The sequence below is a fragment of the Branchiostoma belcheri genome, unplaced genomic scaffold (genome assembly GCF_001625305.1).
Source record: "Branchiostoma belcheri isolate BF01 breed outbred unplaced genomic scaffold, Haploidv18h27 scaffold10, whole genome shotgun sequence".
NCBI classification, from domain to species: Eukaryota; Metazoa; Chordata; class Leptocardii; order Amphioxiformes; family Branchiostomatidae; genus Branchiostoma; species Branchiostoma belcheri.
Genome location: NW_017802380.1, coordinates 4,654,801 through 4,678,356, shown reverse-complemented (window position 1 = coordinate 4,678,356; position 23,556 = coordinate 4,654,801). Strand labels below are relative to the sequence as shown.

At 47.6% G+C, this 23,556-nt stretch overlaps 2 protein-coding genes across 2 annotated transcripts; both read right to left on the bottom strand.

The window, feature by feature from the left end:
- Position 1: 1 nt before the first annotated feature.
- On the bottom strand, positions 2-17,311 carry LOC109469253 (protocadherin Fat 4-like). Its single transcript, XM_019767736.1, has 31 exons — positions 17,179-17,311; positions 16,675-16,840; positions 16,038-16,415; positions 15,678-15,841; positions 15,438-15,534; positions 15,220-15,323; positions 14,931-15,098; positions 14,705-14,825; positions 14,220-14,447; positions 12,709-13,916; positions 12,419-12,515; positions 12,185-12,288; positions 11,883-12,050; positions 11,582-11,699; positions 11,112-11,339; positions 9,690-10,888; positions 9,459-9,555; positions 9,255-9,358; positions 8,909-9,076; positions 8,638-8,758; positions 8,241-8,468; positions 5,390-8,057; positions 3,899-5,133; positions 3,328-3,661; positions 2,826-2,971; positions 2,233-2,410; positions 1,959-2,020; positions 1,692-1,744; positions 1,095-1,220; positions 647-935; positions 2-326 (listed from the first exon to the last, which is right to left on the bottom strand). Exons 1-31 carry the CDS (start codon positions 17,278-17,280, stop codon positions 211-213), a joined length of 10,575 nt encoding a protein of 3,524 aa, XP_019623295.1. The 5' UTR covers positions 17,281-17,311; the 3' UTR covers positions 2-210.
- A 5-nt stretch (positions 17,312-17,316) lies between these two features.
- LOC109469245 (protocadherin-like wing polarity protein stan) lies at positions 17,317-23,018 on the bottom strand (the record flags this gene model as incomplete). The annotated part of the gene is made up of 7 exons (XM_019767724.1): positions 23,012-23,018; positions 19,787-19,962; positions 19,228-19,318; positions 18,682-18,952; positions 18,156-18,370; positions 17,715-17,954; positions 17,317-17,447 (listed from the first exon to the last, which is right to left on the bottom strand). Coding segments are annotated over exons 1-7 (1,131 nt in total), but the record flags the coding sequence as incomplete, so codon positions are not given.
- Positions 23,019-23,556: the final 538 nt, after the last annotated feature.

The following is a 23,556-nucleotide window of genomic DNA, read 5'->3' as shown; positions in this document are numbered from 1 at the left end:
ACCTGTATTGACAAGTGTTTGTTTTAATGATGGAGGCTCTCCTACAACATTGGGTGGACAGCTATGATAACATTTTCTTGAAAGGACAGTGTGATCTCTGAACACGGTGCCTTTCTATTTTCAATCTAATTTGTTCATTTGTCCATATATACATGTATATATATATTAGATTTTCTTAAATCTCATGTTGTTTGACACATGGTGATCACGTCATGGTACATATCCAGGCGGGTGGAGGGCACGTTTTTCGATCTCCTTCTGTTCTCCTTTGGACAACCATCTTCTCTCGCCTGTTGTCGTGTTGTACTCATACATTCTACCTGTTTCTGAAAGAGTATGAGTGAATAGACTGAATTAGAACGAAGCTAGAAACATTGTCTGGCTAAGAACAGAAAAAAAATGTGATTTACCACGAGAATTATTCCCGTGCTACATTTGACAAAATATAACGGAAAGTGATACATGTATTGTGAGCAACTCAATAAAGTTAGATATTATTATTATTATTATTAAATAAAACACAACAAAATGCAATTTTAGCACCAGAACTATTTCCTTAGACTTTTGATAAAATATAACAAAAAGTGATTGTAAGTTACATGTAATATGTGTGACATAAAGACAGCAGTAATGTTTTGAAACTTACTCGGATCGACGGTCCTGCCGTCGAAGTGTCGGTTGGGCGTGACTCTCATCAAAGAACTGCGGACAGGTAACGGCTGGTTTTTGGTCTCGTATTGGGGTTCTTGCTGCTTATTCGGGATGAGAGGCGCCACGAGTCGTGGTTCCCGCGGTTCTCCCGTGCTGTGTTGTGACATGGCGGGCTGGGCCACCGCGCCGTACGGGGGAGGGTGCGCCAGGTCCCGCCGGTCCGTCTCGTGGCGTGGTGCGGTGTACGGTTTGGGCCCGCCCGGCTGCTCACCCCAATCACGATCCTATAAAGAAAAGAGAAAGTGAATTGTCTGAAAACATAAAATGATTTAGAGGATACATGTACGAATATTTTACCATCGACCTACTTTTCAAAAGTAAAACAAAGCATTTAAAAAAAGTTTCGTCGGAAATTAAAAAATAAACACTTCGACAATGCTGACCTCTTCTTGTTGTTGTACATTTCTCCCGTACGTTGTCTCTGGCGGGACGTGTCTTCTGGGGTTCTCTCCATATGCTGGTCTAGTCGGTCCTATATCAGCTGGCCGCCGAGGGGTTCTTGATATGCCCTGTGACGAAATAGCGGTGGGAAGTTTATCATGATTACCTTTTGAGCTGAAGATTAAGTGTTCGTTTGTAACTATTGTGTGGCAGTGGTTTCTATGTTACATGTTTAGTGCGTAAGTAGTTGCATTGGGCTGGTTTGTCAATAGTTCAGTTTCTTTAGAACACAATAATCATGTATTTCTTTCTCTGCCAGCGTTTCGTCTACCCACACTCTGCATTGTAAGGTAGCGACAATAATGTATTCTCGAACGTCACAAAGTGGTCCAGTCCCACGTTCGAGAACACATCATTGTCATACGTCACAAGGAAAAATAGTTCAGAACAACCTGCAGAAATTAGCCGAGAGGTTGTCGAAACGTTGAGTGCAGAAACTTTTTGTTACTTTAGAATTCATCCTTTTGCTGATAATCTAATGGCAAGATTTGGATCTGTTGTCCTAATATAAGAAATGCAGAAAGACTGAAGTTCCTTACCGTATGGATAGGAAGAACCTGTGAATGTCCTCCTTTTTTCTTCGAGCTGGTCGCTGGGAAGAAACAAACATGCAATATTGATATTCGAGCTTTGGTCATAACATACCTTTTAAAAATGAAATAAATTGCCAAATAGCTATTTTTGTCATTTGACGATACCACGTAATTTTTCCATGCGTGTTCTTGAATTCCCAACAAAAACTAAACATTTTTTGGGGGAAAATCTTAATTAAAGAGGTTGGAATAGAACATTAAAACAACACTTACGTCTGTCTCTCTCCCACCCTTCTCTCACTCCAGACTTAGACTTCTTATTGATTGGATGTTTCCTGAAAAAAGGAACAATTACCGTCATTGAAGACACGCGTCTACATTTCAAACAAAATCTGTTCATAGCAATAGTCAACAGAGTTGGTCCGATCGAGCTGACAATGGACCAACTCGTCCTTATCCGTTTTATTCCGCCATGTTTAAATTATGGCAAGCACAAGCAAGCAAGGCTTTACCATTGTCACACTGGGAAGAGAAGAGCCTTTAGTACCTCTTTTTCCTGCCTCTGAACGTACAGCAGCAGGCTATGACAGCGAACAGCACGACCAGTAGCCCCGCCCCCACGGACACCACCACGATCCCCGTCACCGTCTGTATCCACAGCACTGTGGTCTCCTCCTGGGGGTACTCCGCCACGGAGGTGATGCCAAAATCAGCCAGACTGGAGTCTGTAACATAGAGAACATGCATCGTGTTACTTCCATCGTACTGTTGTGTTTGTTTGGAAAGAGGTGGAAAGCTGGTTATTAGTAGATTTGGGGCACCACTTCTTGACCATGCAAATTCGACATCTTGTATATGGTGCTGGCGGGGTTGCTGATGTTTGATGTTTTGTTAGATATCCATTAGATTAGATATCAAATCTAATCTATTCTTCCTGGATTCATAAAAAAAAGGCACACAAATATAATACAAATTAAGGCACATGCTGGGCTTTTCCCTTTCTCGATCGTCTTTCCATCCCATGAAAAGGCACCAAGACTTTATGTTAGATCATGTCTTTTAGATACAGAAAACCAGTAGTGACTCTGTGAAAACTTTCCAAACATCTGCTGAGGATAAAAAGAATGATTTCACCATTACCTGACAGCATCGCGCTGTCGTCAGCCCGGAGCATCTCCAGCACCCTGGAGGCCGGCAGGAACGCCTTGTCCTCATCCAGGCCGGTGATGAAGTCTGTCGTGGCGTTGGACGTCTCTACGTACACGTACACCGTCACGTGGTTACTCCTGGGATTATGAATGACATCATGAATAAAGGTATGCAAATTTATCTACACACCACATAGAGACATTTACATTAATCCAGCCCAATGCAAGAAATCGGAGTCTTCTGCCAAGGATGCACTCCGCGGCTTCCTGAATTCCCATTCTGATTGACTCCTGGTCAGATTTTGAGATCTTTGATGATCCTGTCTGTCAATCTTCAGGACAGATACACAAACCCACATCTCAGCCACCCAAAACAATACTTCTGTACTAACCAATATTCTCTCTGTTGCCCGAACTTGTACCCAATGCCAACCTGGTGCCAAATGGCAGCATGCAGCGGTACCAGACACACAAGATGTTAGAATTGAACCTACGGTATGTTCGAAGCTGTCGTCTGGAGCAACTCTCTGCGTCTTCGTGCCGACGTCGTCACCTCCCTCTCAACATAGTGGGACATTCCGACTGTGCAGGACGCGCAGTTCGATTGGATCGCCGTCTGCAGGGCCCGCAAAAACTCGCCTTGTCTCGCGAGAAACTCGTCCACGGTCATGGTCAGCTCCATGCTGACGAGAGTTGTGACGGGGTCAAAGGTGTCGATCCGAACGGTGGCGACCGGGGAGGACGTCAAGGGAGGTATCCCAGCATCACTTGCGCTGACGTAAATGACGTATCTGGTGTCGGCCGACAGCGTTAGTCTTGTGATGACACCTGGAGGTAGAAGGTATATGTTGAACTAGCTACCAAAAGGTTCCAATATTGAATGTTTACTGCTTGAACAACCTTCCTTGTAACATTTGTGAAAGCCCTTTAAGCAGTAGCTTGCAAGGAGCCAGTATAGCTGGTATGTCCTTGAAGTCGATGAGTTGAACTAAGGGAATTTACTTTTACAGGATATATTTAAACTTTTTTCCTTACAACTATCTTATGTAGACACGGAAAACTTACCTGACGTGGGATCGACTCTGAAGTTCGTTGACGATTCAGTCAGGCTGAACGTTATTTCCGCGTTCGTCCCTTCGTCTTCGTCAGTCGCCGTAAGAGTCACTATTGCTTTGGACGAGTCGTAATCTGTTGAGAGTTCGATACTGTAGAACGTCTGCGTGAACACCGGTTTGTTGTCGTTGACGTCAGCAATAGTGATGTTGACGTCAGTTTCAGACGACAGACTTGGCGACCCAGCATCCGTCGCTATGACGACGAAGTCGATGAACGGCTCGGTCTCCCTGTCGACAGACTCTCTGAAAGTGACCACTCCGGTGGTTTCGCTGATTCGGAAGTACCGCGTGGCCTTTACTCCGTTCTTTGCTGGATCAGACGATATGGTGTAGACTATGTCAGAATTGGTGCCTACATCGCGGTCTGTTGCAGAGACCTTTATAACAGTGTTTCCTGGCTCAGCGTTTTCTGCCAAAGCAGCCGTCAAAGTGTCGTTGTTGTTAAAGATTGGTGCATTGTCGTTGACGTCAGAGACGGTGATTTGTACTGTGACGTCACTGAACAAAGATGGCGTCCCGGAGTCCTCTACTCTACAAGTGATGCTGTAGTCTGCGATGGTCTCCCGGTCGATGTTGGCCTTAGAGGCGGTTGATATCCTCCCTGTGTTTGAATTTATCACAAAGTGTTGTGAATCGTCTGTGATGATTGAGAACGTTAATGCAGCATTTGAATTGATGTCGTCATCACTTGCACTGACGTCACCGACAGACGTACCTCCGGCAACATTTTCGTCCAGTGTAAAAGAATAAAGATTCGAGTCGAATACCGGAGTGTTGTCGTTTTCGTCTTCAACAGTAATGGTAACTGTAGTGTCATTGGTGAAAGACGGATCGCCGTTGTCTGCGGCTTGAACAGTGAGGGTGTACGAGTCTATAGCCTCCCGATCTAGGGTTTGCACAGTCCGGACAACTCCCGTGGCGGCGTCGATCTCAAAATGTCCGGCCTGGCTTGCGGATGTAATGCTGTACGTGATCTCCGCATTTTCGTCGACATCCTCGTCCGAAGCGATGACCTGGACCACCGACGTGTCCGCGGAGACGCCCTCGCTGACGGACGCGGTGTAGCTGGCCTGCGTGAGGACAGGCGGGTTGTCGTTCACGTCCAGAACGGTGACCAGGACGGTGCCGCTGCCGGTCAGGTTTGTAGGGGTGCCGCTGTCGGTTGCTGTGATGGTCAGCGTGTAGCTTTGGGTGAAAAATGAAGAATACGAAATTAGAAGACCCAGAATGATAAACAAAGCATATGAAGTACACTTTAATCTTGATAGAAATAGACCATTACGTGAGTGGCAAAAGTGGCTGAGGTACCGGCAGTTTAGGACATCCAGAGCAGTCTGTGCTCATAAGCACATGGCAGATACGTAAAGCATGTAATATTTTGCTAGATATGATTAGTCAGATGGTTCTCGCCATTAAAGCCAATTAGGATAATATAACTTACCTCTCAATTGCCTCTCTGTCTAAGGTGCCCGCAGTTCGGATTGTTCCCGTCGAAGAGTCTATGGTGAACTGGTTGTTGTCATCGCCTTCCAAGATGGCGAAAGTTAGCAGCGCATTCGTCGACTCGTCCGGGTCCAAGGCTTGTACGGGGGTCACCAGGGTTCCCACCGCCACGTTTTCCAACACGCTCAACGCGTATTCTAAAGGAACGAATGTCGGGGTGTTGTCGTTCAAATCGTCGAGGTAAATCTTTACTCTGCAGAGGGATGATTTGGCAGGACTTCCGCCGTCCATCGCTTGTATGACGAGGTTGTTGAGTGCTAGAGTCTCTCTATCCACGTCTGCGCTGGTGGAGATCAGCCCCGTGGTAGAGTTTATGTCAAAGTACGCCATGCCGTCACCGGAAACAATTGAATACGTCACTTCTCCGTTTCCGTTCAAGTCGGGGTCAGTTGCAACAACGGTCGTAATGTTTGAGCCAACCGGTATGTTTTCGTCGATGTTGACAGTGTATACTGCTTGTGTAAACGTTGGTTTGTTGTCGTTCACGTCTGTGACAATGGCGGTTATGATAATGACGTCCGTCAAGGTGCCACTGTCGCTCACTTCGCCGTCGTACACAGTGATGTTAAGGACGTACTCATCAAGTGTTTCCCGGTCGAGATAAGACCCTAGCGTCACAACGCCGGTTGCGGAGTCTATGACAAACGTTATTCCGTATTCGTCTTCGTCAGATGTCACGACGTACGTCAGTTCGCCACCGTCCCCGACGTCTGCGTCGGTGGCACTGGCGTTGTATATCCGCGTCCCCACGGCGGCGTCCTCGGAGACCCACACGGTGTTCGTACCGTTATCGAAGACCGGAGAGTAGTTGTTCTCTGCCAGAACGTTCACCACGACGTTGGCTGTAGATGACAGCGGAGGGACGCCGAGGTCGGTCGCAGTCACGGTCAGAGAGAAGTAGCTTCGCACAGAATGGTCCAACCCAGACGCGAGAACCAGAATATTTCCGCTGAGGTTGAACGTGCCGTTTGTGTCGCCAGCGGTGATGGCATACTCCAACACGCTGCTGTTTCCCAGATCGGCGTCGGTTGCCGTCAGCTGCAATAGCTGTGAACCCACCGCTGCACCTTCCAACACGGAGGTGGTGTACACAGAAGGCGTTAAGACCGGGTTGTTGTCGTTCACGTCTTTCAAGGTGATGTTCACTGTTGTAAAATTGCTCAGCGCCTGTGACGAGTTCGCCGGACTGTCCATAGCTTTGATGGTAAGCAAGTAGGAGTCTGTGGATTCTCTATCGAGTGGCAAAGCGACTGCTATCTCTCCTGAAACTTCATCGATGACAAATTTCTGCTCGGCGTTTCCGTCCTCGATGCTATATACGACTGTACCGTCGGGACCCGAGTCTGAATCAACGGCAGACACGGAGATTACCGACGTGCCTATCGAGACGTCTTCGGAAATGACGACATCGTACCCTCCCGAAGGAGTGATGATTTCTGGTGTATGTTCGTTTACTGCAAGGACCTGCACGTACAGCGTGGCGGTGCCCGTCAGAGGCGGAGTCCCGCCGTCTGATGCCGTAGCCGTCAGGACATACTCTGTGCTGGTCTCGTAGTCCAACGAGTCCTGTAGAATAATCTCTCCACCGTCGTACGTCACGTTGAATTTCGATGCGTCATTTCCGGCGGAAATGAGGTACGTCATTTCCGCGTTGGTCCCGTCGTCGTTGTCGATACACGTGAGCTGTGTGACTGCAGCTCCAACCAAGGTGGACTCCAGCAGGGACATGTAGTAGACATGAGGGTCGAACACTGGTGGGTTGTCGTTCACGTCTAACACGGTGATGTTCACCAAGGTCGTAACGTTGTATTGGACGCCAGAGCTGTCCTCGCTGTCTGTTGCCATGACAACCAAGGAAAAGACCTCAGTGGTTTCTCGGTCGACGTTTTCCTTGAGACTCAGAGTTCCTGTGTTTGGGTCCAGGCGGAAGACGTTACTGTCATCTCCGCTGACGACAGCATACATGATGTTTCGCTCGTAGAGATCGTCGTCTGTGGCCGATACTTTGCCCAGTGTTGTACCGATGGCAGCATCCTCGGAGACGTTGAAGGAGAAGGACGCGTCTGTGAAGGTGGGTGCAAAGTCGTTGTCATCCGTGAGCTTGACATGGACTGTCACACTGCCAGTCAGCATCGGGTCTCCTCCGTCTGTGACTATGAGCTCCAATACATAAGTGGGCGTCGCTTCTAGATCTAGTGCCAATGCCACTGTTATGCCTCCCGTTGTGCTGTTCACGGCAAAAGAGTTATTCGTGTTTCCTGAAACGATTGTGTGTGACAGCGCCGCGTTGACCCCCTCGTCCTGGTCAGTGCAGTTCACGCTTCCCACCGCAGAACCTACCGCCGCCCACTCGGAGACCGACAGGGCCAACAGGGCCGGCGAACACACGGGGTTGTTGTCGTTAACGTCAGTCACGGTGACGTAGACCGTCGTCGACCCGGTCAGAGGACCTGGGTTTTGTCCCTCGTCTGCTGCCAGGAGAACCAGCACGTATTCGGGAGTATCCTCTCTGTCAAGGTCTCCAACGGTCCGCAAGGTACCTGTTGTTCCGTCTACGGCGAATTTGCCTGCGTCGTTACCGGATGCGATTGAGTAAGATATCGCTCCTGTGGAATGAAAGGAAACGGACTGACAATGAACAAGAGCAATGTGTTGTCGGCAATGTGTGAAATGGCTCTCCACTGAAGTATACTAGTGTTACATGTACATTTTGGTACTTGTCTTTTCTGTATTTGTAGTCTTTACCCCCCCCCCCTTTCGATGTAATCAAAGATGATGTGAGTGCTCACCATCGGCTCCGTCGTCCGTGTCTGTCGCAGTCTCCTGCAGCAGGGTGTACCCCAGGGTAGCGTTCTCGGCCACGCTGACGTTGTAGGAGTCAGCTGGGAAGGAGGGTGTGTTCTCGTTCACGGGCTGTATGGCAACGTCGACGTTGACGTCAACTGTGTGGTCGCCATCGCTGACTTCCACCGTCAGGTAGTACGTCTTGTTGATGGACTCGTAGTCCAAGGTGTGTCCTACAAAGCGACAGAAACAACACTTTCATCATACTACGATTTCCCCTAATGTCAAGTCATATTTTGATCTCCATAGGCTACTGAAGTTACTACAGTCTTGTCATTATTTGATAAAATTGGTCACATATTTCTATATCATTTTCTGCTCATTTCCCATACAAGTACTTACCTGCTAAAACAACTATGGTACCACCCTTGGTTATTTCGAATGACGGTCCGAAGTTTCCGGAGACGATACTGTACGACAGGTTTGTTCCCGAATCGACGTCAGAGCAATTCAGAGCCGCCACCTGAAATAGTTTCAAACGTTAAGAGACGCCAATGTTAGATCTGGTCAGAATACAAAAAATTGCACCCAAGCTTGTCCAAATGTTGGCAACTAGTATAAGTTTACCAAAGTTAGCTCCGAAAAGCAGTTGCTAAGAATTATGTAACCCTACCGTCGTTCCGTTTTCCACGTCTTCGTCAATCCACACGACTAGAAGGTTATCTTCACACTGGGGAATGTTGTCGTTGACGTTGTTGACTGTAACATTGACTGTGACAGACGTACTTCTCTGGTCAACTCCGAATCCTCCGTCTACGGCCTGAACTGTCAACCTCACCACCTTTAGACAGAAGGTATGCAATATTTTAATGAGTGGTGTTTGTGAATTGTACAATGTCCTAATGTTTGTTGGAAATGTTACGACGCGTTAGGTAATGCCCTCTATATCTTCACCACAAGAGGGACTCTTAAGAGCATTAAGGCCAATATCAATATCAATGCCTAACTGAACGACGTACCTTAGACTCGCCCATAGTGTCGTAGTCTAATTGTGAAACCAGCTGAATCACTCCGTCCTGCGGGTCGATGCTGAAATGCCCCGTCAGAAGACCAGGATCCGTACCTAAGGACAACAAATATATAGATTCTGCAGCGCTCTTAGGCAGAGACATATCTCGGGAAATACTCAACTGTAGTTTATCAAACGAAGGTGTCGTTCTTACCTGTAATAGTGTAGGATACGTCCCCATGTAACTCTTTGTCATCGTCCGTTGCTGTCACGACCACGACTGTTGTCCCAACTGTGGCGTCTTCGTCAATCTAGGTTGAAAATTGTCATTTGAAAATGCACAGAAAGAATAGAATAATCTGCAGGAAAAGGTTGGCAATAGCAAAAATATCACATTTATACACATTAAACACTATTGTGGAATTCAACAAATGATGCCTCTTACCGAAACGTTGGATGGAGTAGAAGGGGTGAACTCTGGGTCATGTTCGTTCACTGCTGTCACCTGTACATGTACAGTCGCCGTGCTGCTTAGTCCTGGCGTCCCGCCGTCCGTCGCAACCACTGCTAGGCTGTATGACGTCGTCGTCTCAAAGTCGGCCTCCTTGTCGAGGGAGATTGTTCCGTCTGACGATATGTTAAAGATACCTTCGTCATTTCCGGCGGATATGAGGTATGAGAGCTCCCCGTTGGCGTCCACATCCGCATCAGTACAGTTGAGCTGCAGAAGTGACGTTCCGACCGGTGTAGACTCGAGGACGGAAATGAACGTTGCGGCTGTGTCGAAGGTCGGTGGGTTGTCGTTCTCGTCGACGACCGTGATGTTGACCCATACAGTTGCATTTCGGCACGTCCCAAAAGAGTCTCCGCCGTCGGTGGCTAACACTTCGAGCCTGCACGAAGTGACAGCTTCTCTGTCTAAGTGTTTTGCGATGGAGATGACCCCAGACACCGGGTCTATACCAAACGCTGTCCCATCATTGCCAGATAGAAGCGAGTACGTCACAGCTCCCTCTTCGTCCATGTCCTCGTCACTAGCCACGACTTGGCCCACTTCCGTCCCGATTGGCTCACCTTCGCTGACGTTGAAGGAGTAAGAACTTGCGCCGAACGCCGGGTCAAAGTCGTTGACGTTGGTGACGGTGACGTAAACGGTCGCCGTTCCCATGAGGCGTAGCGCACCAGAGTCGCTGACTTGGACTTCCAAAGCGTAGAAGCTTGTAACCTCAAGGTCAAGATTTCTGGCAATTGTTATCCTTCCAGAGGTTTCATTGACTGCAAACGTCTCGTTGCTGTTGCCGGCTGTTATGCTGAATGCCAACTCCGCGTTTTCGCCGACGTCATCGTCAGAACACGTTACCATGGCAACGGAGGAGTTGACGTCAGCGCCCTCTGATACGGAGACAACATAGAACGACGGGGAGCAGACAGGTGTGACGTCATTCACGTCCGAAACCGTCACAAAGACTGTGGTAGAGGCACTCCTTGTCGGAGAGACGCCGCCATCTTGTGCGACAATGGTGAGTGTGTAGGAGGACGTCATTTCTCTATCCAGCGGTGCGACGGTCTGTAAGGCGCCGGTCTCTGCGTCTACAGCAAATTTTTCGTCCCCTTTTCCTGCCACGATGGAAAACGTGACCTCCCCTGTTGGACAAAAAGCATATTAATTTAGTCCGTGTGATTTATATGTCTTGGGATCTTCATTACGTTGGAGAACAATTTATTAGAACCATTGCAACGGATTCCTCAATACACATACTAGTATGTTATGGATGTTTGGGACTATATTGAACATGTTTGAACAAGATACAGACTTTCAGCGTCACTCTCTCAGTACCCCTAATAGTCCTTGGATTCCTGTACGTACCGTCCGTCCCGCTATCGGCATCGCTGGCCGCCACCTGCAGCAGAACCGTCCCCGCCGTGACGTTCTCCTGTGCGCTGACGTTGTACGACTCTGACGTAAACACGGGGTTGTGTTCGTTGACGGGCTGCACGTCGATGGTGACGGTGACGTCAATAGAATGCTCGCCGTCACTGACGGCAACGGTCAGGATGTACGTGGTGGTACTCCCCTCGTAATCTACTGTGTTGCCTGCAAGACAACGGTGTCGTTAAGTCAGGTAATGTATAGTACAATCTCATTTATTGTAAATTGCTCTTGTTACTCAATTTGCAAACATTTCTTAATAAATTCCATAGGCATCAGAGAGTGGCACTGAAACAATCGTGGATATTTTCGTGCCCTGTATAGGTATGTGGGACGTAAAAAGAACCTTTGAACTGGAAGAGAACATGAATTTGAAACATGAATAACATTTAGTTGAAATGTCTTACCGGAAGTCAGGAACACTTCCCCCGATGAGCTGACGTTAAATGAGCCCGAGTCTCCGGAAGTGACGTTATAGGACAGTGCCGCTGACGTGTCCACGTCACTACAGTTCAGGGAGGCAACCTATTTGGATATAGAATACACAATTTTGTTTTAGGTTGAACTAAAGAAAGGATTTCTTACTTTGCTTACCACATTGAGAAATCATCAATCATCGTCATCCTTCCAAGGGTACATACCATTCTAATTACTAGTAAAAATTTGCCCTCGACAGTGTTAACTATATTCTTTGTTTTGTATACTGACCACTGTCCCGCTAGCGGCGTTCTCGTCCATGGCCACACTGACCAGTCTCTCCACACATGTTGGCGTGTTGTCGTTCACGTCGTTGACGGTGACGTCCACCGTGGTGTTGGCGCTACGCTGGTCGGCACCTGAGGCTGCGTCTGCCGCCTGCACTGTCAGGGTTACCACCTTATGGAAAAATATCGACTACATCTCAGACCAATATAATATAGCAAACAAAATCATCTATATTGTTGTAAGCGATAAGTTTGAAGTAGATTAATTAATTTAGAACATATTTCTATAAGAAAATTGCACAGTACCTTGTCGGACCCCATAGTGTCGTAGTCTATGGGTGAGGCCATCTGGATGACACCACTGCTAGAGTCAATGCCGAAATGCCCGGCAATGCTGACCGGATTCGTGTCTGGGTGGGGAAAGAACATTATGAATACTTCCATACTGCTCACACAAACGTCTTAGTCCAAACATTTCCAATGCCTTGGTCTAGATCTGTACCTGTGATTAAAGAAGATAAAGAAGGAAAGAAGACTCACCAATGAGTTTGTACGTCAGTTCACCGTCGGCACTGACGTCCTCGTCTGTTGCTGACACGATGGCGATTGTTGTACCAACAGCAGAGTCTTCATCGACCTAAAGTAAACATGTTCATACCATGCGTTAAATAGTATATCGCGATTTGTAGCTTCCGTCTTCGCGTCTTCGTGGGAGCGTAGAAATTCAAAGTACCCATAGATTGAAGTGGATGAGGTTGCCGAATATGAATTTGTGATGCAGGTAAAACCAACAAAATCTATAGATGACCAAACATTTTATGAACACTTACAGATACGTTTGTCGGTGATGTAGGGTCGAAGACTGGGTCGTGTTCGTTCACTGGCGTCACCTGGACGTACACCGTCGCCGTGCCGCTCAGCTGTGGCGACGTCCCGCCGTCAGTCGCTACCACCGTCAGGACGTGAGCCGTGGACGTCTCGTAGTCTAAAACGTCTGCAATGGAGACCACACCGTCGGACGACACGTTGAACAGGCCGGCGTCATTTCCGGTGGATATGGTGTATGTCAGTTCTTGATTCATTCCCGCATCAGAGTCGGAGCAGTTCAGTTGGGCTATTGGCGTGCCGGGCGCTGTGGACTCGGGAACAGTGGTGTACACTGCGGCGGGGTCAAACGTAGGAGTGTTGTCGTTGACATCATCTACTGTAATGTCAACAGTGGTGGTGGACGTTCGATAGGTTCCCAAAGAGTCTCCGCCATCTCTTGCCTGTACTTCAATAATGTATGAACCTGTGGTCTCTCGGTCTAACGCGGTTGCTGTAGAAATGACGCCGGTGAAGGAATCGATCCCAAAGACGGCATCGTCGTTTCCGGACACGATGGAGAACATAACATCATCTTCTTCATTCACATCCCCGTCAGTCGCCGACACTTGTCCGACAGAGGTTCCTACTGTGACGTTTTCACTCACGGTAAACGAGTAGGACGATTCGGTAAAGTTCGGAGCGAACTCGTTCACGTTCGTCAGCGTGACGCAAACTGTCGCCGTTCCGGTGAGTTGACCCTGTGACCCTGAATCCGAAGCTTCTACGATCAACGTAAAGGCGCGAACATCTTCTAAATCTAAACTGTTCTTCACCGTTACGTCACCTGACGTAGGGTTCACAGCGAAGCTGTCATTCGAGTTCCCGGATGTGATGGCGTAGGCAACAGCTGCGTTGTCGCCAACGTCATCATCAGTGCACGTCACCGTCACTACCGTGGAACCCGCCGCCGTGCCTTCAGATATGGACGCCGCGTAGAATGACGACGAGCATACCGGTTTGTGGTCGTTGACATCAGTCACGGTCACCGTTACGGTCGTGGTGCCAGTTCTGGGTCTGGGTGACTCGCCGCCATCTTGTGCGGTAAGGACCAGGGTGTATGACGCAGTCGTCTCCCTGTCCAAGATGGCGGCGACCTGAATCTCTCCTGTCGATGCGTCTACAGCAAACTTTCCGTCAGCGTTCCCCGACGCGATGGCGTAGGTTAGCACACCTAACAAGGATCAGACACATGCATAGTCATATGATGAATTGTGATATTTTAGGATTAGGAATGCTTATAATGTCTTCTGATGCCCAATATCACCAATCTCAAGTTTTTCTTACGGTTTTATTCGTTCAATATCTTAATAGGCTACACTTCAGCACTCCCATCTCTACACTACAGCACTCCCATCTTAGAAGCTTAGAAGAGATGGAAGCTTTGTAGATGCAGTGGCCACGTGAAAACATAGTTGATGGGAGAGAAATATTCTGTATTTGCTAGCATCTAATGCTAGTACATAAGACTGTTCACCGTCCGTCCCGTTGTCTGGGTCTGTAGCCACCACCTGCAGGACAGCTGTCCCGGCAGTGGCGTTCTCCGCCACACCGACGCTGTACGAGGTCTCCGGGAACGCCGGCTCATGCTCGTTGACCGGCTGAACGTCGACGGCCACCGCGGCTTCGACGGAATGGACGCCGTCACTGACTTGCACGACTAGACTGTAGGAGGTCGTGGCGGACTCATAGTCTGCTGTGTGTCCTGTGTCCACGGTAGGAATGCAGTTAGTGGGATATATAGTGGGATACTTTGAAGGGATAAGTCCGTATATAGAAGCTGTTAACTTCATGTATATACATATCAAAATAGGGTGATGGTTGTGTTTCCCTCCTACCGTTTTCCGTTTCCATGTAGTGCTGATGACATGAATTGCAATTTGAATTCTTACTCAAAATGTTCTAATTTAGAATCTAAAGGTCGGACAGGGGTTTGTAGATTAGTACATCTGTCAGTCTTACCTGTGGCGAGGGTAACTACTCCCGATGAGCTGACTTCGAACGACGGTCCGGAATTCCCCGCTGTAATGCTGTAAGACAACGTGGTCGACGTGTCCACATCCGAGCAGTTTAAAGACGCAACCTGTATAAACGTAACAAAAGTGAGCAGAAGAATAATCCACGTGGAAAAGACTCACAAAGAGAAGAAGCCTTACAGAAGCAAGCTTATCAACAATTTTTAATTTACCACGGTCCCGTCCGCAGCGTCCTCGGCCAGTGTGCCGCTATAGAGACTCGGGGTGCAGACAGGCCGGTTGTCGTTCACGTCGTTCACGGTGACCTCCACGGTAGTGTTGGCGCTCCTCTGGTCCGAGCCTGAGCCGCCGTCTGCTGCCTGGACTGTTAGCGTCGCCGTCTGGCGATAAGAAGAACAGGCTAGTTACCGAGTCTCACCGAGGTAGGTCTTTGCTGTTACAAACAACTTGTTCGTACAATCAAGGAAAGTGCATATAAAGCAAACGGCAAGCAATGATCACCTTGGTGACACCCATGGTGTCATAGTCCACCTGTGACGTCATCAGGACCTCCCCGCTGGCGGAGTCGACATGGAAGTGGCTAGAGAGTGACGTAGGACTGACGTCTGCGTGTGGAAAATGTATTATTTGTGGGTGTTCACATATAGAATTGGTAGCAACTCTCTGTTTGGAAGTGATCTTAATAAATCTCCAAAGTTTGGTTAAGTAACCACCCTTACCGATAATGGAGTAACTGATTTCTCCTTGTGTGCCGAAGTCGTCGTCTGTCGCCGTCACCGTGGCAACGGTCGTTCTAATTAGGGCATCTTCATCAATCTGTGCAACAAAAGAAATTTTTATATGATATGATATGATATGATATGATATGATATGATATGATATGATATAAAAATCTTAGTGAAATAAGAGATAATATACAGCAAGTAGTGGAATATACATACGTTCCACTGCCGACTTACCGAAACAGCAGTTGTACCCGAACCGGTGAAGGTAGGGTCGTGCTGATTGGTCGGTGTGACGGTGACGTAGACTGTGGTGGTGCTGCTGAGGACCGGAGTCCCTCCGTCCGTTATCCTGACAACCAGAGTGTACTCCCCCTCGTCTGGAGTGGCAGAGTCCAGATCTACAGAAATGATGTATCGACAAGGTATTGTTAAGTACACGACTCTATTTGAAAACGGTCTGTACAAATTGAAAATATTTCGAGTAATGAAAAGGACAGTTCCTTACACAACCAAGTGCACATTTTGCGTAAACTGTCCTGAACAAACAAAAAACAAAGACAACAACCTTGCTCTCCTTCACTCAAAGCACCCTACCTATGACATTCTTGAGTTCCACATCGTTGGCGTTAGTCGTGCCAAACTGGAACTTGTCGGCGTCGTTCCCGGAGACGAACTCGTAAGAGACGGCGCTACTCGAGTCTGCGTCTGACACCGCCAGCGTGACGACACTGGTCCCCGCGGCGGCGCCTTCCTGCACGGCGGCCGTGTAGAGAGTCCGGGTGAACGCCGGCGGGTTGTCGTTAACGTCGGTGACATTGACGGTGAGCGTGGAGGTGGCGGACTGACTGGGGTCGCCGCCGTCTTCTGCCTTTAACGTCAGTTCGTAGCTGGAGACCGTCTCGTAGTCCAGGCTGCCCATGATGGAAACGGCGCCGGTCGAAGAGTCGACGTGGAAAATGTCGCTTCCGTCGTCTGAAAAGAAATGATGCACTGTAATCCCCAACAGGCTTTACGACATTACATTGGCAAACTTCAACTTGAACGCTATCAAAAAACAAGACAGGTCAGAAGAAGGTTACAATCCTCCCATCTATCCTCAGCTTGTAGAGTATATGATTCAAACTCCAAAAAGGCTACAGTAGAAACCGCCCGAATCCGTTGTTGTTGTTGTTAGTTTGGACAACAGTGTTGTTTACAGTAGTACCACGACATTTTCGTTCCTGTTGCTTACCTGTAGCAGCTATGATGGAGAAGCTGACGGCCCCGTCAGCGCCCTTGTCTCCGTCTGTCGCGCTCAGCTCGGACAGGATCGTGGTGCCGACGGGCGCGTCTTCGTCAACCGCCACTGAGGACGTAAAACTTGTGAACGTCGGCGCGTTGTCGTTTGTTGACGTCACCTGAAAACATAAAGCTTGCAGTTTTAATGATCATTCCTGTGGAACATTGATGGACGAAGGTGTGTAATGTTGCTCTGTTTAAAAGTAGTTGTGGTCATGATTCAAGAAGTTGTGAAATCGGATGAAACGGTAGATGAGACGCAACACGTGTTAGAAACATAGTACTGTATCTTCTAGTTCCAGTTTGCTCATCTGAACGTTTCTCTGCAGAATATATATTTGCGTCGTCCACGTGACATTCATAGACGTGACATATCTTTAAAAGCCATTCAGATATTTTTTGAAGGAAATGTAAGGAAAATTGTGCCATGATTCGGAAAAACGTAAATGCCCCCTACCGCCACGACGACTGTCGCAGTGCTGGTGAGCCTGTCCGCGGCGTCGGTGGCCTGGTCCGTGACGCTGACGTGCAGAACGTACCGGAAACCGGCCGTCTCCATGGCGTCGGTGTCGTAATCCACCGCCGTGGACGATGTCTTAATTTGACCCGTGCTCGCCTCGATGGCGAATTTTGCGGTAGTGTCGTCGCCACTGACGATGGAGAAGGCGAGGTTAGAGTTCACGCCGTCGTCTGGATCGGTACAGCTCAGCAGCGCAACGGATGCATCTGTGGAAATGTGATCAATAATTAGTACCGCGCTTAATTAACTTCAGGATCCATCAACCATCCGTCAAGTAGCGATACGAACTTCCAGGAACCTTTAACCCATTCTCGGGGTGACCTGTCTCATGTCTGTTTAATATAGGCCACGTGTCTAGGAGAAGGCGGCTATAGACTTGGATAAAGTATTCACCACTTACACAATCATAAGACGTTAAAACAAGCCGATGCCATCTACACATCTGCTTGGAGATTAGTAAGCCCCCCACCAACCTGCTGCAGTGTTCTCCTCCACCGAGCTGTAGTACACGTCAGGATCGCAGGTGGCGCTGTTATCGTTGACGTCGTTGACCGTGACGGAGAGCGTGGCGGTGCCCGTGTTGCCGGCCGTGTCCGTGGCGGTGAGGACGAGCGTGTAGGCCGACACACCGTCCGCTCCGTCCCGCTCCAGCACCCTGGCGGTCGTCACCACACCCGTGTTGCTGTCAACGGCGAAGTGGTCGTTGTTCGTTCCTGCATTGGTGGGAAGAGGGGGAAAGTGTTTCAAATATCTGTATAGCCGACATTACCGCTCTTCGGTGTGACATAGCAGCTTCGCAGGCACGCGACAGTGACTGGATGGTCCATATCGTTTTCCCGTAACATAAAAGTTATTCTTTCGACTCGTTTTCCGAGTAACAGAAGGTACCGTAACCGTAACGTAAAACACGTTACCTGAAAGAGAGTACGAGATGGTGTCCCCATCGTCCCCGTCTGTGACGCTCACGGCGGCGTCCCACGTCACCGTGGTGCCGAACGCCTGGTCCTCGGCCACGCTGCCGGAATACGACGACGCCGAGAACGTCGGCAACTCGTCAATGACGTCATTAACGGTGACGGTCAGCGTGGACTCCGCCGACAGGGGGGTGCCTGACGTGTCGTCTTCGACTCTGGGAGGAGATATCGTTGGAATACTCGTTAGTGTGTATGCTGATGTCTATAGTTTTATCAACAATGATTCTTCTGGTCATATCCTGGTATCCATCCTATTCTAGCTCCTGTCACCTCTTTTGATCGTTTTCCTGTCGAATAGTCTGGAAACCATTAATAACGAAACAACCGATCTTTGAACATTTGCCTAAAATATAATCGAGAGGTCCTGTTGTCTCACAGCACTCCATAATTATAACGGGGATTTGTACATCTCAGTCAGGGTTGCTGGGCCAAGTTTTAAGAAGTGGCTGTTCACAGCAGTTCTCACCTGAGAGTCAGCGTGTACGTCTGTTCGCTCTCGTAGTCCAGCGCCGTCCCCACCTGCACCACGCCGCCGCTCAGCTGGAACTTGTCTGACGGCGTCTGGCTGACGATGGTGTACGCCAGGGTCTGGGCCGGTACGTCCTGGTCCGCGGCGCTCAGCGTGAAGACCGCCGTACCGACCGACACGTCCTCCGGCACGGCCCGGGAGGCGGGCAGGTTGGAGAAGGTCGGCGCTTCGGCAGCGTCCGTCACCATGATGGTCACGGTAGCCTGGTCTGTGGGGTGGAGATACAAACAGGCATCTTGGTTACTTTCCATCAAAATTTTCATGTAGTAATCATGACATTATAGAACTACATATGTAGACTTGAACTAGTCCTAAGAAAATCTTGTGTGAGTACAAGAATTGATCTAAACGGTATTGGATTAAAATTATTCTGTTCCCACTCCGATTCGATTATTTCTTGTTAAGTAAGCGAACTGAATAAGGTATTGACATCTAGATAGAAAAATCACAGATCAATGATGGAGCATGAGAAAGCGGTTTGACCTGTATCGCCATTGTTGTCGTTCGCCCGTACAGTCACCACGTACATGTTGGTAGTCTCGTAATCCAGACCGGAGGACGACGCGACGGTCACCTGGAGACATAGAACATGTCAAGATCGATCTTGTTTGATATAGCCTTGTACCCATCCTAGTCTAGCTCTAGGTCTCTCTTCTGATCACTAACCTCAAGACTAGTCTGACACTGGACACTAGTCCTCATTTGAAAGTTTTAAACCATTATGCACGGCATAATTTCAGGTATCGAACATTTCTAAGAAGCGGTGTAACGGAGGTCGAACTTCCGAATGCCTGTTCGAACCCGGTTACCATGCCGTTGCGAGGGCCGGGCGACTCGGAGCCAATCAGAACTCTCGCCTCTCCTCTATTACGTATGAATGTGTGTATGCATGTATGTTCTCGTACATCTTTTGGTATCTAACGCTACATGTATATCATAGAAACTTGGAATGTGATGGTGTTTATCTTTGTGTGTGTGTTTGTTTGTTTGTTTGTTTGTTTGTTTGTTTGTTTGTTTGTTTGTTTGTTTGTTTGAATCTTACCGCTCCCGTGGAGTCCACTTGGAAAGGTGAGCCGACAGGACTGACGATCTGGAACGGCGTTGTCCCGCCGCTGGTCGTCCATGTCACTGTGACGTCAGCAGACGTGATGACGTACTGACCAGCTGAGGCGTCCTCGCTCACGCTGTAGGACGCACTGCTGTACGTCAACGTCACCGCTGAGGCGGACAGAAAAGTACAGGCTTCATTGTCGTCCGTTATTCTTATGTATGAGTTACAGTAGTCTGAGTTCGGGCAGCGTTTCGTGTGAACCTTAAGGTAAGGCAATAGTTATTACTTGTAGTCGTATTTTCAGTGTTCTGTGCATCTTTCCTTTGGATATTTGAGCACCGCTTCTTTGCTTCATTCAGACTTTCTGTAGTTGTACTACTAAATATAGACAGCAATGAATAAACACAAAATGACCATGACTAAAACTGCTGAGGCCATAAAATATATAAAATACGGATTTCGACTGACTAGAGGTCTGTCGCAACTGTCATCAAAGCTACTGTTTCAAAGTATCTCAGATCGTGAATAGTCAAGTATCTTCCCTCACCCCACACTCCAACACAATAAAAAGCACCATGCATTGTATGGCGCCGACCCCGAATCAAGTCTTTATTAACATAAAAAAGCGAACTGTCGCTATGGAGACAGGCTGTAGTTTCACCCCAACAAGACAGAGGTGATTGACTTCTATCTAAAGGGTGCTGAAACGTCCGGGAGGACACAAAGACATGCATGGTCGTCTGATATCTGTCCTTTTGTGCCCAGCCCTGTTTCCATGGATACAAGACAAACTACCGATCACCCACAATTGAACATCCACCCGGCTCTTAAGGGCGCGTCATTGAAAAGCTTCTTAAGGTGTCACTCGTGCATACGAAATGCTTTCATACTTATCAAAACTTTTGTTTTCTGACACTTAGCTTCGGTAAAAGTTTTTACACATGCTGCAAAAGCACGCGTATAACAGGCGGTTGATACACTTTCAGCCACAGCAATTTAACGATTTTAGCGATTTTCGCCAAAAAGGCAAACGTTACAAGTTCTTGCTGACAGAAGACTGTTACTTATAAAACGCCTTTTGTAACAACCGCAGTAACTTATACAAGACACCCGACACGCCTTGTTCTGTTCTCTTTTCTTAAACACAAATAGAGAAATCGGTGTCTCCCGACCAAGCTGCCACAATCGGAACGGCTAATATTACAATGTAAACAACTAGAAAAGTGAGAAAGAATGTCCAGAAAGGCGATATACAACTTTTGTTTGCACAGACGACAACAGTATGTCTCTCCCCCCCCCCAACACACACACACTTGTGGTTCTAATGTATGATTTTCTCGTTGTTGCTGAGATCGCGACAACACTGCCTAATGTGTCCACCATGGTAACACAGCCCTACTACATTTCCACAAACTTGATACAGAAGATAAATACTTCTAAATTGCAACGTAAACACGGGCCAACACCAAGTTAGACGAAAAAGGGCATCAAAGTCATTAATCATTCTGAAGGTGACAGATGTGATGTAGACTGGTATACAGAAATCACGCACAGACTACAGAAATGTGCATGTCATTGCTAGCTTAGCACAAGACACAAGAGAGCTATGTTGACCATGCATAAGTCTCTTGTTTGATGGCTAACATTTCGTCTGTTTATAGCCCTTTCCACAGAGGCGCGGGCATTGAGTGATCAAAGCCTCCATCTTTAGTTCAAACGAGTTTCACAGACAGAAAGGTGTATTTTGTACGTTTTGTTGATTTTGTTGTCCTTCAAATCATACTTTTACATCATGGATCATATCCAATGCACATACAAATCTAATTTTGGTCACTCAACGGTCTCGATCCAGTGGTAAGGAGTGACCATATGTGACCGCACAGGTAACATGCAACACAGAGTCTGCACTGGCACATGTTGAGATATCGCTAAGGGAACAGAGACTCACACAGACCAAGGCGGTCAGAACCTGTGGTGTAAGGACCTGCATGTGGACGGGTGTTCCAACAAGCGGTCCCCTTGAACTACCTGATTCAGTCTGGAGGGAACTTTAGAAGTGACGGTTAACGGGTTAAACTTGGCGTTCTTGAGTGCTGACGTACCTTCTCGTGTTTTATGCCTCGGTGCATGTGTGTAGTTCTGCTTCATTAGCGAAATCTCCTCACAAATTAACCCATAATTTTGTAGTGACGCCATTAAACGTGACAACCCACGTATTGTACATTTGGGACAATATCTCAAAAATTAAATAAAAACGTAAGAAATTCCACCAATGATTGTGAAAGCACATTCAATTTCTTTTAGACATATGCCATAGTCTTTTGTAAGGTAGAATTTCTAAAAAAAAGTCTCATAGTACGTTTTTTATATAGCGGTATGAATGCCATACGTTGTACCTTGTATCATTTTGTGTGTACTAAATTCTATATCAATTTTTCTCAGGATAGAAATTGCGATTTGACATGCAGAATCGCACATTCTATGCCATATGCATTCGGACAGAGATCAGGATCAGTATACTAGAAATGTGTGTAAGGGTGGTCTCCTGTTCATGAATCCTACATTTGAAGTCAAACCGTTCATCTAAAGTAACATGAATCAAAGTGGAAACGCTTTCACTATCTCTAAAGGGAATATCTTAAGATTGACGGACGCCAATCGGGGTCCCTACTGCATGCAACCTCTACTCATATACACGATCAAGGACATCATACGTGTATAATGTCCTTGCTACGATATAATTAACTTCAAATGACTTGACTCCTGTACCCACTTTTCACTTGAAGAATTATCCGTAATACTAAAATGTGTAAAGAATTACCTGACAGAACAATTATAACATAACCTGAAAGCCCTACACATTGCGTCTGCATTTTTTTGAAACGTACACTTTAGTTGCGGACGATTTTTACCTCACAGACAAGTCTAATATGTACCACACCTGTTCACATGTGCCCAAGACCGTGGCCTGAGGCACTGAAAGGTTCACTTCACTATCAGAAAGAACCAGACACTTGTTTGATCAGTGCCGGCGCAGAAAAACTGACACCTCCTGCAGAGTCGATAGAAATTCCACAGGTCGGTCAAATGTGACTGATATATCTCGCCCCACCTGCACTTATTCTAGATATATGATATAAATGTAGGTCTTACCTGAACATACTGTCGTTAGGAGTAGAAGTAGCAGACATTGAAAGAAAATCCCAGTCATCTTACACGACATCTTGCGTTCCTAGATCACTTGTGTGCTCCATCGCGTTTAGTTGCTCGTAAACTCGGCCCCAGCGTGCTTCGACAGGTAGTCGTATAAGACATTCCGCCGTCTTCAGAAACTGTTAAGTACAAATCTAAAGAAGGTGAACTTCTAAACCAGAGCTCCACGTCTCCCCATTTCGTCATCAGGTCGCCAAGTCTTGAAAGTTTCTCGCTTCTTTCGCCAAGATGTCGCCATGGTTCGTTGGTGACGCGTGGGTGAGTACGTGACGATGGTAGTGTGTTACTCAAGGGCCCATCCAGGCATGCATTAATGGTGACACCCAATCCTCCAGGGAGGTCGCAGATTACTTACTTCAGGTGGTCGCTGCAGTGCTGCGGAACTCCACAGGAGGCGCTTCTGAGTGGTCGTTGCGCTGCCATTGCCAATGTGTGGTGGACTTGTACTAAATTCAGGTTTGGAGACGGCGTTGCAAATCTGTTTGGTAACTATCGCGTAAACAATGGAAAAGGGTTATTCCAGAACATCGCATGAACAGCGCAATGTT

What these genes read in the sequence shown, in the direction of transcription:
- LOC109469253 (XM_019767736.1), bottom strand. Translation starts at nt 17,280, where the DNA reads ATGGAGACGGCCGGTTTCCGGTACGTTCTGCACGTCAGCGTCACGGAC. An exon ending in ACGTGGAAAACGGAACGACG is followed by an intron (nt 8,759 to 8,908) that starts GTAGGGTTACAT and finishes AAACTATTTCAG; the next exon opens with GTGGCGGCTCTGAATTGCTC. An exon ending in CAGAGTCGATCCCACGTCAG is followed by an intron (nt 3,662 to 3,898) that starts GTAAGTTTTCCG and finishes TTCTACCTCCAG; the next exon opens with GTGTCATCACAAGACTAACG.